The sequence below is a fragment of the Chiroxiphia lanceolata genome, chromosome 8, assembly GCF_009829145.1.
Source record: "Chiroxiphia lanceolata isolate bChiLan1 chromosome 8, bChiLan1.pri, whole genome shotgun sequence".
Lineage (NCBI taxonomy): Eukaryota > Metazoa > Chordata > Aves > Passeriformes > Pipridae > Chiroxiphia > Chiroxiphia lanceolata.
This window is the reverse complement of record NC_045644.1, coordinates 1,320,072-1,335,101: the sequence shown is the minus strand read 5'-3', so window position 1 is coordinate 1,335,101 and position 15,030 is coordinate 1,320,072. Positions and strand designations below refer to the sequence as shown.

General features: G+C 41.2%; 1 protein-coding gene across 3 annotated transcripts in view; it reads left to right on the top strand.

Moving 5' to 3' along the window:
• EIF3A (eukaryotic translation initiation factor 3 subunit A) overlaps positions 1 to 15,030 on the top strand; it is a 36,510-nt gene that overhangs the window by 17,780 nt on the left and 3,700 nt on the right. Inside the window, exons 12-20 of one of the 3 annotated variants that reach the window (XM_032694922.1) lie at positions 1,440 to 1,787; positions 2,367 to 2,471; positions 4,269 to 4,382; positions 4,633 to 4,755; positions 5,745 to 5,898; positions 6,889 to 7,073; positions 8,756 to 8,844; positions 13,093 to 13,835; positions 13,896 to 14,039. In XM_032694922.1, coding sequence (XP_032550813.1) covers positions 1,440 to 1,787; positions 2,367 to 2,471; positions 4,269 to 4,382; positions 4,633 to 4,755; positions 5,745 to 5,898; positions 6,889 to 7,073; positions 8,756 to 8,844; positions 13,093 to 13,835; positions 13,896 to 14,039 — 2,005 coding nt within the window. Of the gene's footprint in view, positions 1 to 1,439; positions 1,788 to 2,366; positions 2,472 to 4,268; positions 4,383 to 4,632; positions 4,756 to 5,744; positions 5,899 to 6,888; positions 7,074 to 8,755; positions 8,845 to 13,092; positions 14,040 to 15,030 lie in introns of all 3 variants that reach the window. The other 2 variants (XM_032694921.1, XM_032694920.1) reach the window with 2 other exon arrangements.

Genomic DNA, 15,030 nt, shown 5'->3' with positions numbered 1-15,030 from the left:
TATGGGGAAAAAAAGGCTGATTGCAAGATGTCCATGTTAGATTCTTTATACAGGTTGAAATACTTCTTAAAATATAAACACACAAAGTAGAACTGTATCGTGACACCTACTGCTGACTTACTTGTGTTAGTTTGAACACGTATTACCTGTTTTATAGTGTTTAAGATAAAAAATACTTCCATGTAGGTTTTCTCCTAAAAAGATTTAATTAGTGATTGGTATTAGTCAGATGGTCATTTTGAAAGAAAAAACCATGCTTTTATCTGTACATTCATGGACAGAAACGACAATCTCACACTTGATATGTTGGTACAGGAAGCTGAATAACATAAATGACATAAGTGCTGGTCATTATGCCTGTAAAATTGGGGAACAGTATCAAGTTTAATATCAATCTGTTCGGTTAGAGAAGCTACAGAACAAGTTGATATCCTTTTTTCCTTCATCATTCAGGTCAAAACTTTTCAGTCTTTTCAAGTGCTTAAGAACTTTTAATTTGTCACATTTGTTATAACTCACAAAATCGTTAAATTCATCTAAAGCTTTTCACTTTCCCGTTTCTGGCACCTGCATTTATCTTTAAATGTCTGCAGATCTGCCACAAAGCATGGATGTTTGAGTGTGTTTTTGTTGAATGCCCTAGAAGTGACAGATTACTAAAAATACCTCTGAAGGAGCTCACGTTTCACGACTGCATTTCATGATCAGCATGACTGGGGGAGTGTAGAGAGCTGATTGGGCTGCAGTGTTTTGCTGCTTGATGGAGCTGGCACAATTACACCTCCTCATGTGTACAGCATGAATCTCCACACAGAACTGTGTGGGTACTCTGGAGAAGGCTGCTGAAAGAATAGTCTACATGCTAATATCTAGAAGCCTAGTGCTTTTTATAAGGTCATTACAATGGGTTTATATACAATGTTTATACCTAAATTGGTGACTCATTCTTTTTATCATCTCACAGACAGTGCTTCGTGTCAGTTAGGATATTTTTCTCTTATATTAGTGTGTCTGGAAAATAACAAAACTCTAAAAACAAAGGAGCTTTGGTGAAATACAGTCCATGTGGTGGTATGCTTGCTGCAAACACGTGCAGAGTCAATCAGGATTGACCCCCATGCCCCTTCCAGTTAGGAATTTCACTATCAGTAACATCTGGGTGTGCAATATTTTTGGGTGGAAAAATGTAAACCGTTACACCTAAACCGTTTTGTAGAATATTGTCTCTTACAGACAACAGGGTTCCAGTCAGTTGATACTACCTTGGATGCCACTTGGATGAGGGATTAGATTTGCCATCACACTTGTATTTCCGTGCAGTTGGCAAGTTTGGAGAATACAATGAACTTTGAGTTTTCTTTGAGGAGCATTTGCTGTCTTTTGTGCCTTTTTAAAGAGGTGCAGCATACATCATTGTCTTCTTCTTAATTTAAATTCAGCAAGAGAAGGAGGAACAACATCAGCTGGCAGTCACCGCCTTCTTGAAAAACTCGAGGAAGGAGCATCAGCGCATTCTGGCGCGTCGTCAGACCATAGAGGAGAGAAAGGAGCGCCTGGAGAGTCTGAACATCCAGCGGGAGAAGGAAGAGCTGGAACAACGGGAGGCAGAGCTGCAGAAAGTGCGGAAAGCTGAAGAGGAGAGGCTGCGCCAGGAGGCCAAGGAGAGGGAGAAGGAGCGGATCCTGCAGGAGCATGAGCAGATCAAAAAGAAGACTGTTCGGGAGCGCCTGGAGCAGATCAAGAAAACTGAACTGGGAGCCAAAGCCTTTAAAGATATTGATATTGAGGTAAGTGACTTCGAGTTATTTTCTTACCCTTTTGGTGTTACATTGCTGGGCTGCCTGAATTTCATGGGGTTTGCTGGGTTTATACTGTAACTGGTCTTAAAAACAGCCTCTCTTAAAAGTGAGACGGTGTAAGTAAACCTGAATTCTGGGTTTGGATGGCACCTTTTTTACCTGCAGGAGTAAAATCCAGCTTGGTTGATTGGTTTAGGTTTTGTTGTCCCTTTTATTTTTTTTTGTTTGGGGGGTTTTATATTGTGGTTTTTTTGGTTTTTTTTCCCTCTCCCCTATTGCTTAAATGGTATCTGAAATACAAAATAGACCTCCACATCCAATTTTGTAGTATCTGGACTGTGTCTCAATTAAAAATCAACATCAAATGCTTTATAGAGCTTCTTAAAAATAAAATACAAGTTGCCCAGAAGAGAAGAAAAGAAACAGAATGTTCCTGAAGCAAATTATTTTAAAAGTTAAAGGGGAAAACTGCAGAGAAGCTTAAATAAATAAGTAAACAAACAAATCACGTTTGCAACAGAAAAAATGTTTACTTTGTTTTGTATTGATAACTTTACTTGACTGTAGGATCTTGAAGAATTGGATCCTGACTTCATTATGGCTAAACAAGTTGAACAGCTGGAAAAAGAAAAGAAGGAACTTCAGGAACGTCTGAAGAATCAGGAGAAAAAGGTACAAAGTAGGAAGGGTACAAACCCACGTCCATTCACAGTTCAGTGAATGTGAACTCCTGTGTTGCTATACACATGTGCATACATATAAATATATATATGAAATACTGATGTTGGAAATATTATTGTTTGAAACTAAAAAAGGATAAATGTATTATAAACCCTCTGAGCCTCCAGTTTCAGTGCAAAAGTCTGTTCTAATTAATGGAGTTGATTTGAAACAGGACCCTTAAGCTGTATGTGAACCAAGTCTTAGGTGGGAAGACTTGTAATTGGAAAATGTTCAGGGAAGATTAAATGTTTGGAGGAGGAGAGGTCATTGTGGAGAAACTAAATTCATTAACTGTGTTAGTCCTCACTGAAACAGAAGGAATTCCACTGCTAGAGCCCTTCTAGATGGCAGAAAAAGATCTGTCTGAAATGTGGATGGCTATAAAGGTGTGAGAAATGTGTCATAGGAAATAGAAACACATGACCTGGGCAAGGTGAGACTCAACCCAGGACTTCCTGCTGTATTCAAGGATGAAACAGAGGTTATGTGATACATTTGGTGACTTGGGTCACTTAAAACTGGCTCGATACCAGAAAGTGGCAGGTTAGTTAGAAGGGTTCCATTGAGGATCTTTTACACTGCAGGCCTGTAAACCTGTTGCTCATACTGGGTAAAATAGCAGGAAATACATGAAACAGTACAGTTAGTGGTCACCTGTGTAAATATGATCTACCTCTGTCTGGAAAGGCACACAGCTTCTGTAAAAGAATTGTAAGCCAGGACTTCCTCTTGGAGTTCTCTGAAGCTGTCAAAACAAACATGAGTTAGGGTGATCTGATGGGTGTAACTAAACTGGATTTCCAAAAAGCTTTTCGCAGAGTTCTTCACCAAAAAAACATTTATCAGCTATGGTACAAAAGGAAATGCACTTGAAGATGTTCTGGTTTGATAGATATAAAACTTTATGTAGGGAAAGGAGGAAAAGAAAAATCCCCGAGTCATTAGCTTGGCATGTTAGATGATGGGCTCCAAACTTAACATTCTTAGCCAGCAGTAAGGACTTGGTTCTTCTGCATTTGGAGCACTGTCTGCAGCTCTGGTCTCTGTCTCTAAAAACATGCAGTTCGACTGGAAATTAGACAGGAGGCCAACAAGAATTATCCATGGTGTGGATTGGCTTCTGTGGGAGAAATGTCCATGTAAAATGGTACCTCTCTGTCTGAAACATTTCTCAGGAGAGGATGTGGTGTCAGTCTGCAAGAGTGTCCCTGTTGTAAGAGCTGATGGTGGGAGCAGTTGTTCTTGCACTGACTACAAGGTGTGGTGGAGTAGGAAGCATCAAAGGAAGCAGCAGGAGTCATGTTCAGAGCTGTTTGTAGTAGGGGGTGGATCTTCATGCTGTGAGCCACAGACACACAGGAGTCCTTTCCAAAGGACATTGTTGTATATGAAAAGCTTCTTTGAGTTCAGAAGGACAGGAGGAGAAATCCACTGATGCTTAAAATACAAAAAAGCTTCCAACACAGGAAATGCTGGGAGCTGATGCTGAGAGAGTATTGTAAATGTGCCTGTCTCTACTCCTGCATCCTTGCCTAGGGGAGCACTTAGTTGCTGGTGCTAGAGGCAGGTGTTCGGTTAAGTGGGCCTTTGATGTGGTCCAGCATGGTTGTAATGTAGCCATAATATATCAGATATATTGGAAAAGCCTCCAGATAGTAGGGTTTTCTTTGAGGGATGCTGAAGATGGAGTCTTCCAGATTTGGGCTTTGTATTATGACGTGCTAAAGGTGTGTTATCTTTGTTTAGATTGACTATTTTGAAAGAGCGAAGCGCTTAGAAGAAATTCCTTTGATAAAGACTGCATATGAGGAACAAAGAGTGCATGATATGGAGCTGTGGGAGCAACAGGAAGAAGAAAGGGTAAGAATTTTTTGTTCAGATTTTTAGCAATGAATGAAAAATAGTGGGGTTTGCACTGTCTTTTTTTTCCCCAGCTCATTCCAAGAGAAGAAAGAATGAAGTGTTGGCTTCGCAGTTGGATTGTGCTGGGACAGCAATGTCTTCTGTCTTGGCTCTGAAAGAGGAAAAGATAATTTCTCTTTCTAGTGGCTGAGGTAGATTGCAGCCAAATGCACAGTAAAGTTATACTTTCTGTATTTTCTGTTTTTAGATCACCACCCTGCAGTTGGAGCGTGAGAAAGCCCTTGAGCACAAGAGCAGACTCTCCAGGATGTTGGAGGATAGAGATTTATTTGAAGCCAGGCTCAAAGCATCCCGAAGAACAGTTTATGAGGTACATTAGATATGGCACTGTGACAAAGTATTCCCCTAAAGTGAGGAACTAACACTGTGACCAAGTGATTCTTCATGAAACTAGAAAGAAATTAGTATCTAAAATGGCTCAGAACTGTGGAATTGTTTATTTTCTGCTTTGATTGTTTAAAAAAAAAGGAAATTCCGTGCACCCATTCCTAGACATTATCATTTACGGGTTTTGACAATTTCTGAAATAGCTTATATGGAAAAGAAAAGATGGTAAATCGTTCATTTCAATACAGCTATTTGTAATTGATCATTAGTGACATAAAGACAGCCAGCTGTATCTGCACAAGTACTTGGACTGATAGCATAGTAGTGACAATAACACTGAAGCTGTGAAACAGGTGGAAATTCTCCCCTACATTTTTTAATTTGTGTGTTTGAATCTGGAAATTATTTTGACAGTTCAAGTATTTTTTTGTTCAAACTATGTTTATTTTGTGATTGCAAAATTTAAAAACGAACGAGACCACAAGGTCAGGGAAAGAGCTGTTCCTCTGTTTCTTGCTCTACATTTTAAAATTTCACATTTGCTGAGACTGTTTATAGCTTTGAATATTTGACTGTGTTGCTGTAAGAATTGGCTTTACCACAAAGAAGCAGAAAAGCTGTTTTGTTAAAATAAATTAGTAACTGTGTATGATTCTAAGTAAAATATTCTAGATACAGGTAGAATATTATTTAGGCAATTCCTGTTCAGAAAAAGCAGATAAAGGACTAAAATTGTGTATGATGATTTGATTGTCTTCTAAGTTGGGGTATATTTTCTTAAAATGAGTTGCAGAAGAGGTTGAAATGGCAAACAGGTAGTTGTTTTTCAGTGGAGCAACGTTAATATATTGCAGCTGGTTTGTGTTTCTCTGTAGCTTTATTTAGCATTTTGTGTAGCTCTCCAGCTGCTGTCCTGTTCCTTTCTTAGACAAGGCAGTGCTGGTGTTCTCAGGTGTGGTGTTGGTGTTTCAGGATAAGCTCAAGCAGTTCCAGGAGCGGTTGGCAGAAGAGAGGCGGAATCGCCTGGAGGAGCGCAAGAAACAGCGCAAAGAGGAGAGACGGATCACCTACTACAGAGAGAAGGAGGAGGAGGAGCAAAGGTTACGAGAAGAGCAGCTGCTTAAAGGTGTGACTGAGAACATTATTATTTTATCCTTTGCACCCCTGACCCGTTCCATTTGTGTAACACAGCTAGTGTCTGCTGTCCCTGTTTCACAGTTTGGAGGAAATCTTTTCAGCTTCCAGTCAGTGGAGCAGACTCTTCATTGCTGTTAGATACTGTGCCTTTACATGTTACCTAACACACCTCCTGAATGCTTACCTGTGCAGCACAGAAGTGAAGGTAAAGTCTGGTAGCAGGGGGGGAAAATGAAAGCATATCAATGCTTTCTACCCTGCCCTTCTCCCAGACACGAGGTGATAAAGTAAGGGAGGCTAGTGAAAAATTGAGTCTTTGATTTTAGCCTTTAGTTTGAGTTCTGCCCACTTGTCTGTGCACATCTTAAAGAGAAAAGAAAGGGAATGTTGGTGTCATATCAAGAGCTCCAGAGCTGTAAGCAACTTGCACACCTTTCTTTGTGAAATGCTTTGTCTGATAGCCCATTTCAGGGCTTTAGATGAGAAGAGGTGAATTTCTGTCCTATTTATCACTTGGAGGATTAAGATTTTATCTATCAAAGTTCATAATCATGTGGTATTTAAATAACAAACGAAACCCAAAGCAGTCATGAGTATCAAATTTGACATTGGTAGCTGGTTTTTTTGTTTGACCTTACCTAAGGAAGGGATCCTCCACCATGGCTGTATAGTTACTTCTGTTGTAGCTGGCACATTTGTGGTCTCTACATGGAATTAACATAAGGGTACTGGAACTTCTTCTTCCTTTGTAGCTGTTCAAGGTGTCTCATTAATGGATGTATCAGGGCTCCTTTTCCTATCGCTTTGGAGTTAAGATACTTTCAGAGAACAGGTTCTATGGTTCGTTAAACTCATCCTGTGAAATGCTTGGATTTATTCTTTTATAAGGAGTCAAACTGTATTTTGTAGCTGTTCTGTGGGTACAGCACAGTACTGGAGTTTGTCTTGGTGAGCTTTAGCTGTGTTTCCCACCGGGCAGAGCGCGAGGAGAAGGAGCGCATCGAGCGCGAGAAGCGCGAGCAGGAGCAGCGGGAATACCAGGAGAGGGTCAAGAAACTGGAGGAACTGGAGAAGAAAAAACGTCAGAGGGAAATGGAGATAGAGGAAAGGGAACGACGTCGGGAAGAGGAAAGGAGAGGCCTGGATGACCCATTTTCAAGGAAGGTGGGTAATACCTGCAGGTTTGTTTTCTCTCTGTCTGCCCCTTCTCTAGGTTATTTGGAGGATGATGTTAGCATTGCACAACTGTAGGGGTTTTTGGCTTTTAGGTTGTGTGAGGGGCTAATTCAATAGTTAAATTATTGTCACTCGCTATCAGGATCTGGAACCTGGAGCTTAGTATTAGAGTAAAATAAAGAAACTACTAAGAACTCCAAGCTGTTTAAAAACTAAACAATTAAAGGCTAAAACGAGTATTGGATAACATTTTCTTTAAGACAAGAGAAGAAAAACTATATTGGAAGCAAGTGCAGTAACTCATGACAAAGTCAGGAATTAAAGTAGATATTGAAGGAAAATTCCAGACTAAACATAAACTCGTAGTTTTATATTTTAAAAGAAAAGAAATACACAATAACATAAAACAATGTGTGGAACTTTCTGTTTACAAGTGTAAGTTGGATTGGGAGAAATGTTATCCCAATCCAACAGGAAACAAAGCAAAAGTTAATTGGAAATGAATGTTTAATGATTTAAAAGAATATAGCTAAGTACCATAAGCCTTCTACACTCCACTTTTTCAGAACTTATCATTCAAGAGAACTAGTTTTAAATTTCATCCACCATAGCCTTTCTCTTTGTTTAATACATACTTCACTAACACCACAAAGATAAGTTATCAGAGCTTGTGTAACTAGTTTTGATAGTCTGTCAAGTAAATAATCATTAGGGGCATTTTTCACATAAGAGGTCTCCTAGCCATGGGCACTTGATTGTATGGAAAAGCTGGCTCAGGTTTCAAGAGAAATATCTGTACCACTTCAGAAATTCCATTTGGAGTTCTGGGATTCTTTGCTCACTGTTGTTGGGTGGGATCACTTCAGAAGCATTTAAGGAGACAACCACAGAGAGTGGATCTGCAAGATCTTGGGTAACCTGTGTATTTCCCCATATTGGCAATAAAAATATTTTCCAAAGAAGGATTGAAAACTATGAAGAGGTTGTGTGATTATGTGAAACCAGATATTTTAGGTGGTTCACCTAATTAGTTTATTGTGTGGAATTAAGGAATAAACAGCTGTGTTAGAAATAGTTTAAGTGGTTTGTCTTTATCCAGCAATGGAGAGAGTAATTTTAACTTCATTTTAAAAAAATACAGATTAATTATTGCCCTGCCCAGTGAGAATCACTAGTACCTCACCTGTTCTGTGCATACTGGGAACAGAATGGTCCCTGTCATAGAGAGCTCTCATTGTATTTAGTTATGTTTCCTGATCAGATTAGAAAGCACAAAACCAAATCATTCCTTGAATTCATTCCTACTGTGATGAAGCTCCAGGAAAAGTGAAAGTGTTAGAACTTCTCTTTTGAGTCACCAGGTGGTAGCTATGGCTGACTGTAGCTATTGTTCATACACTTGTTCATAAACTTGTTAGTATATTTGCATATATCCTACCCTACTGGTGAGGAATGTGGCACAGAGGGAACCACATTATTGGTTAAACTGCACCAGAAACAATCAAGTCAGTCAGTTAAGACCGTACTTTAGTTCTTCAGTCTCCTGATAGTACAGTATTCTCTACTGTGTGACTAGTGAGGTTTTAATGCTCTGGAAGTAAATTATATGTTGAAAATCTTCATTTTTAAAGTACTCAGAGAGAATGTTCCTAATTTCTTCTGGCACACAGGAGTCTCGTTGGGGTGACAGGGAGTCTGAAAGCTCCTGGAGGAGAGGAGGGGAGCCAGAATCCGAATGGCGCCGAGCACCAGTGGAAAGGTAACCAGGGGGTTACTAAGCACCAGTTGTGTTGGGCTCAAAGTATGTAGGCTCCCATGGTGTTGCCACTGCTAAAACTGCAATAACTGAGTACTATCTCTTGCCTTTACGTCTCTGAAAGTTACCTTGTATTAAAAAGTTGGTTTATAAGGATCTCGAAAAGAGAGAGAGGTTTTATCGTGGAACTGCATTCAGATAACATTCCTGGTTTATTTAGCTGAGATATATGAAGCTACCAGACACCTTCTGTGTGTGATAACTTGCTTACTTGGTTTCCTTTTTAAATTAAAAATTCCTCCCCCACTCAAACATTGATGTCAGTTGTATAAATACAGAATGGGGAAGGATGACAAGCAGATGCAGGGCTCCCAGATGATGAAACTCTTTGAGATTTTCCATTTAGAAAACTGACAGTAATGTATAAGAACAGTAAAGTAAAAATTCAGAGTTAACCTGTGCAAGTCCCAGAGTGAGTCACAGGGCAGAAAATACATGCCATAAATTAAACAAAGTTCTGAAGGACCGTATTGAACAGAGAAGAGCAAATTTCTGGAGGTACCTTGCACTTTAAAAAAAAAGAAATCCTTGCTTGTTTACATCTGTGTATTTTGGGGGTTTTGAATATGTTCACTAATAGTGAAAACTGTTTATACGGTTGCAGAAAATAAGATTTTTAACATATGTCCATTTCTCTGCTCCACATCAGGATGAGCTGTAGCTAAACATTTTTCTGGTGGTGCACATCTAGTTGTCCTTAAAAGCCTGTGCTGGTGGAGATAGCACTGCTGGTTCTCATTGGCAGTATGTTTTATGGCTTCATTAGCCTTCCAAGTAGATAGATTTTTATAAATGTCTTACCCTAATTTCCAGTGCAGCAATTTAAATCCATTAGTGCTTCCTCTGACTCCAGTGGAAGCAAATTAATTTACTCCTACTCTCTAGTAATTTTTTTTAATGAGCTGGAAAAGTATGATCTCTCAATAAACAATAGCATTCTGTCTTTCCTTAAAAGCTGTGTTGCCATTTCTGGTAAGGATCCACTTCCTCTTGATCTGCAAAATGTAAAAATTGGATGAAACTCTTGGGTGAAGCCTTTAACTACTCACATACTGTGTAAGTTGTGGCTGCCCCATCCCTGGAAGTGTCCAAGGCCAGGTTGGACGGGGCTCTGAGCAACCTGGGCTAGTGGAAGGTGTCCCTGCCTGTGGCAGGGGGTTGGAATGAAATGATCTTTAGGTCTTTTCTGACCCAGACCAGCCTGTGATTCTGTGAAGTGTTTAATGCATCTGTTTATATGCCTCAATGCAATTTTTTTTCACATAGAGTGATACAGGTTGTCTTAGTCATTTCTCATTTAACTTCTGTAGAAAGGCAGCCAAGTGATTGCCAAGGAGTTAAAATTAGGAATATTTTGCATTATTATCTACCAAGTTTGGTAAAACTTTCTTCCTTCCTTTTACTAAAATGAATATACTGAGGAGTAGTGAAAGGATATATTGATAAAAGTAAAAATCCATATCTCTACATAATTTTAAGTAAAGGAATGTTTCTCAATTATTTTCTATTTGCTGAATTTAGGAAATATCAAAGTAAAAGTGGTGATACTCAGACATAATTGCAGCAGAAAGGTGCACTCTTTAGTAGTGCCTAGTCTGCCTTCAGTTGGATTTTAACCCTAAAGGGAAAATGTGTTGGATACAAAGACAGCACTGCAAACCTAACTGAGTAAAGTAATGCCAGCATGAATTTCTGGATCAAGTGATAAAGGCAGTAACACAGATGACAGAGCATCAGATTTAATTTGCAGCATGTATCTAGCTGTAAGTGCAGCTGTTGGATAGATATTCCTTAAAAAGTCCTTATGGATGCTGATGCAAGGAGAAAAGCTCTAAAATTTGTGTGACAGGCAATTTGTGATGGAAATGGCACAGTCCTGGTCCGATGTGCCATATTGGCACACACATCCTTACAGTCACAGAGCAAGCAACTGTACTACAGCACAGCCCCCAGAGTGCTGAATTCCAGGTGATCAGCATGGTCCAATGTTCTCAGTCTTTTCCAGGCGTGGTTCCAGGTGCAAGAAGAAACAAATTACAGTCAGAAGAGTCCAGCAAGGGCTGTCTGTCCCTTGGACAGGGAGCAGCTTTATTCACAGTTATGATTAGGCTGCCAGTATTTGTTCCTCCACTGTGCAGGAAAGGTAGCTTAGTTATAAAAACTACAAGAGGAAAACAAAACTAACGATGTAGTAAAACTTTATACAGAAGAGAAGAAAGGTTAACGTGGAAGTGCTGTGTAGGAGTTAAACTAAAAGCCAGCTGATTTAGTGGAAAAAGTCATTTTATGGTGGTACCTCTTGTTCTTTCTCTAGTTGACAGAAAATCCGTAAAATACCCTCAGGAAGTAGACCCATTGAAACAATGAAATGGCAGCTGATACAGACTCACTAAAAGGTGCAGGGCATCCTTGGCACAGCTCATCAGTTATTGTGCCACAGATTGCAGTCCCAGAGGATCAACAAATACTCACATGCTTGTAGTCAAGAAATACTAGAAAGAAAAAATACACAGAAAAGGGGAGTTGCCCTCTGTTTGCTGTTTGCCTGAATTTGAGCAAAACAAAATTACAAACCTGTGACAGTGGTAGACACTGTAGTGTGAACTTTGCCAGCAGGTTTCTGCTTTATTGGGTAAAGCTGTCTGCATGCTTCAGCTCTTGTAGATCTGTGTGTGGGGTTTTTAGAGGTTATTTAAAAATGGGTTATATAAGAGAGACTGGCTTGATTTATAAGAGGGAAAGAAGGGCAAAAGCTGAAACGAACACTGAAGTTGTTAAATGAGAAAAAAAACAGTAAAAACAACAGAGACATAATTTCACCTGCAAGTAATAGTTTAAAAATTAGAGTAGCAGTAGCGATTTAAAAATCCTAAAACCTTGAAACAATACCTGAATTAATTACATACTTGTTCATTTGATGAAACTGATAACTCCGTATGTCTTTTATGGCAAAATAATAAGATTTTTCAAAGGAGAAGATTATCCAATTTGAGTCTAAATGGAAATTAACAATTTCCATGGCTTGGCTTTTATCTCACAGATCAATGGTAATTGCATTCTCCCTTATTCTTCCGAAACTAGGAGATGCACTGCTTGCTATTGCTCAAAATTCTTGAGAGGCAGAGTTGTCACAAACTGTTGCCTCTTTGTTCTCACCTCTTCGAGTCCTACATCTGTTGTTTTGTAGCAAGTCATTGCTGTTCTTTTGTTTACATTTTAGTAGCATAGTGAATTTCTAAACATGGGGGTGTTTTTTCCTTGTGTTTTGGGTCTGATTTTATTTTTTTTAAATCCATGAGGTTCAACTCCAGTGCAGCTTCTCCTGCCAAGAAAAACCTAGCAGTACGTTTCTGTGATGTACTATTCCTTGTTTCTTTGAGGGAGGTTAATTTCCAGAAATAAATTAATCTGGTGACAAAACCAAGGATAAATGTATGTGTAAAATCCTGTAGACAGTAAACTAAGTGGTGTGTCCAGGGAAGTGACAAGAGTGAAAGGTTCTAACTGTTCAGCTGTATCTGATCTTTTCAGTGTTACAAATCCAAACGTATTTCAAAGATGAACTGATGGCTCCAAAGCCCAGGGAAAATGGTCACCGATTCTGTACTTCCCACGTACATCCCAGTAAGGAGAGCCCCTGGAAGCACTGCCAGCCTGCCAGGGCCTGGGGCACCCTGCTTGCCATCAGGCAGGAGTTCATTGCGTCATCCTGCCTAGTTGTGGAGCCTTGTCAGTGAAAGTATTGCCAATCCGTTGGGCTGGAACTGTGCCCAAGCATGGGAAAACGGGGATTGGACTGTAGGGTTGGTATGTCATGAAGGAGGAGAAAACTTAATTGATGGTTGTGGGGTTTTTAATGCTGATTCTCTGAGACTTAGCTTGAGTTTGTCAGATTAGGCTCGGTGTTGCAGCAAATAACCAAGAGGGGACTGCAGTTATCCCCTTCAAACTGTAGTTTTGAAGGAGATAGTAAACTGCTCAGTATTTACAGGAGGGGTGGTGACCTGCTGCCTTCCCATAACAGTGAAGGCAATTACAGAGTGCACTCGGAAACTGCACACTCTGTAGATGTGTTTGCAGCCGCTCATCAAGCGCATGCAGTCAGGAATGGCTTTGAGGGGGTTGATACTGTTGATGTAAAGCTTTCCTGGATGTCAGCTTCTACTTTTTCCTTGTTCTCTGGTTTTATAGAGATTGGCGTCGAGGAGAGCCGAGGGATGATGAAAGACCTTTCCGGCGAGGGGATGATCTGCCTCGACGGGGGGATGACCTGCCCCGACGTGGTCCTGCGGAGGAAAAGGAACGTCCTTCCACCGAATCAGCGGAGGACAGGCCACCGAGGCGAGAAGGGGACGAGGACAGGCCTCCTAGGCGGGAAGGGGAAGAGGACAGGCCGCCCAGACGAGGATTGGATGATGACAGGCCGCCCAGGCGTGCCTTGGATGATGACAGAGGGAGCTGGCGAGCTGCGGATGACGACAGGGGTCCCAGGCGCGGAATGGATGACGACAGGCCGCCCAGACGTGCTATGGATGATGACAGGGGTCCCAGGCGTGGGATGGACGACGACAGGCCGCCCAGACGTGCTTTGGATGACGACAGGGGTCCGCGGCGCGGGCTGGACGACGACAGGCCACCCCGGCGCGGCTTGGACGATGACAGAGGGAGCTGGCGAGCCGCGGACGACGACAGAGGGCCCCGGCGTGGAATGGATGATGACAGGCCACCCAGACGGGCTCTGGATGATGACAGGCCACCCAGGCGTGGGCTGGATGATGACAGGGGCAGCTGGAGAGCTGCGGATGACGACAGGGGTCCCCGGCGCGGGCTGGATGACGACAGAGGGCCTCGGCGCGGGCTGGATGATGACAGGGGTCCCCGGAGAGGGCTGGATGATGACAGAGGGCCCAGGCGAGGGCTGGATGATGACAGGGGTCCCCGGCGAGGGCTGGATGACGACAGGGGTCCTCGGCGTGGGCTGGATGATGACAGAGGGCCCCGGCGCGGGCTGGATGACGACAGGGGGCCGTGGCGTAACGCTGACGATGACAGGCTCTCCAGGAGAGACGATGACAGGGGTCCATGGCGTGGTGGTGATGATTCAAGGCCAGGTCCTTGGAGGCCATTTGGTAAACCAGGTAAAATACAGCAATATAGTAACCTTCCCTCTGAAGTACCTGTTAGCCTGGTAGATAATGGATGTAATGTGCTTGGTGCAGAAATGGGAGAATCAGCTCTGAAAACGTCTGGATTAATTTGGCTAAAGGGGATACTCCTTTACTTAGTATAATTAAACCTTTTAATTTGGTTGAATTGAAAAAATCGAAACAAATAGCAGTGTCTGTTGCTTGCCTGGAAGATACCTAAAGGTCCTAGAGTAATGCTGATCACTTCCCTGTGTGCAAAACCAAAATAATTTGAATGGTCTGATGGGAGACAAACATTCTCACTAGATTAGCACATGTTGGACTCTTACCCTACCCCTTCTATGTGTCTGAAATGAACCTCCTTCAAAGGAGGATTTTGGTACCTCATTCAAGTGGGTCTGGTTTTAATAATCCCTCTTTATGTGTACAGAGATATTCCTGGTTTTAACATTCCTTTTTTGGTTTTGTGTTGACCCTTCTTTAAAGTCCTGCTTGGAGTGGAGTTTTGACTAGAAGACTGTCTGAGGTCCCTTAAAGTCTGAATTATCCTATTCTTAGATCATTTATTTCTAGCCTTAAGTCTTGTTGATGGTGACTAGAAAAACTGTTTCTGATTTTTTTCAGAACTGGCAATTACATTTAAATGTTCGATATGATTTGGATTTCCTGGTTCTCTTTATTTATGTGTTCGCAGGCACCACATCAACTTTTATAGACACTACTTCTGTAATCCAAACCTGTAGAAAAGTTATAAACATCAAAACTTGTACTCCATTTTTTCCTATTTAAAGCCAAAGCAGGCTGCACAATAAAGAACTCCCATTCCTAAATAACTGAGTGATATTGCAGAGTGCGCTGTGTTAAAGAGATGGTAACAACAGTCATATTCTAAAGTAGTGCTTTAAAAAGCAGTAAGTTCTTTAAAAATAATATCTCACTTGTGGATTTTCACAAAGGAACTCACTGTCTAAACTGCTCCCTT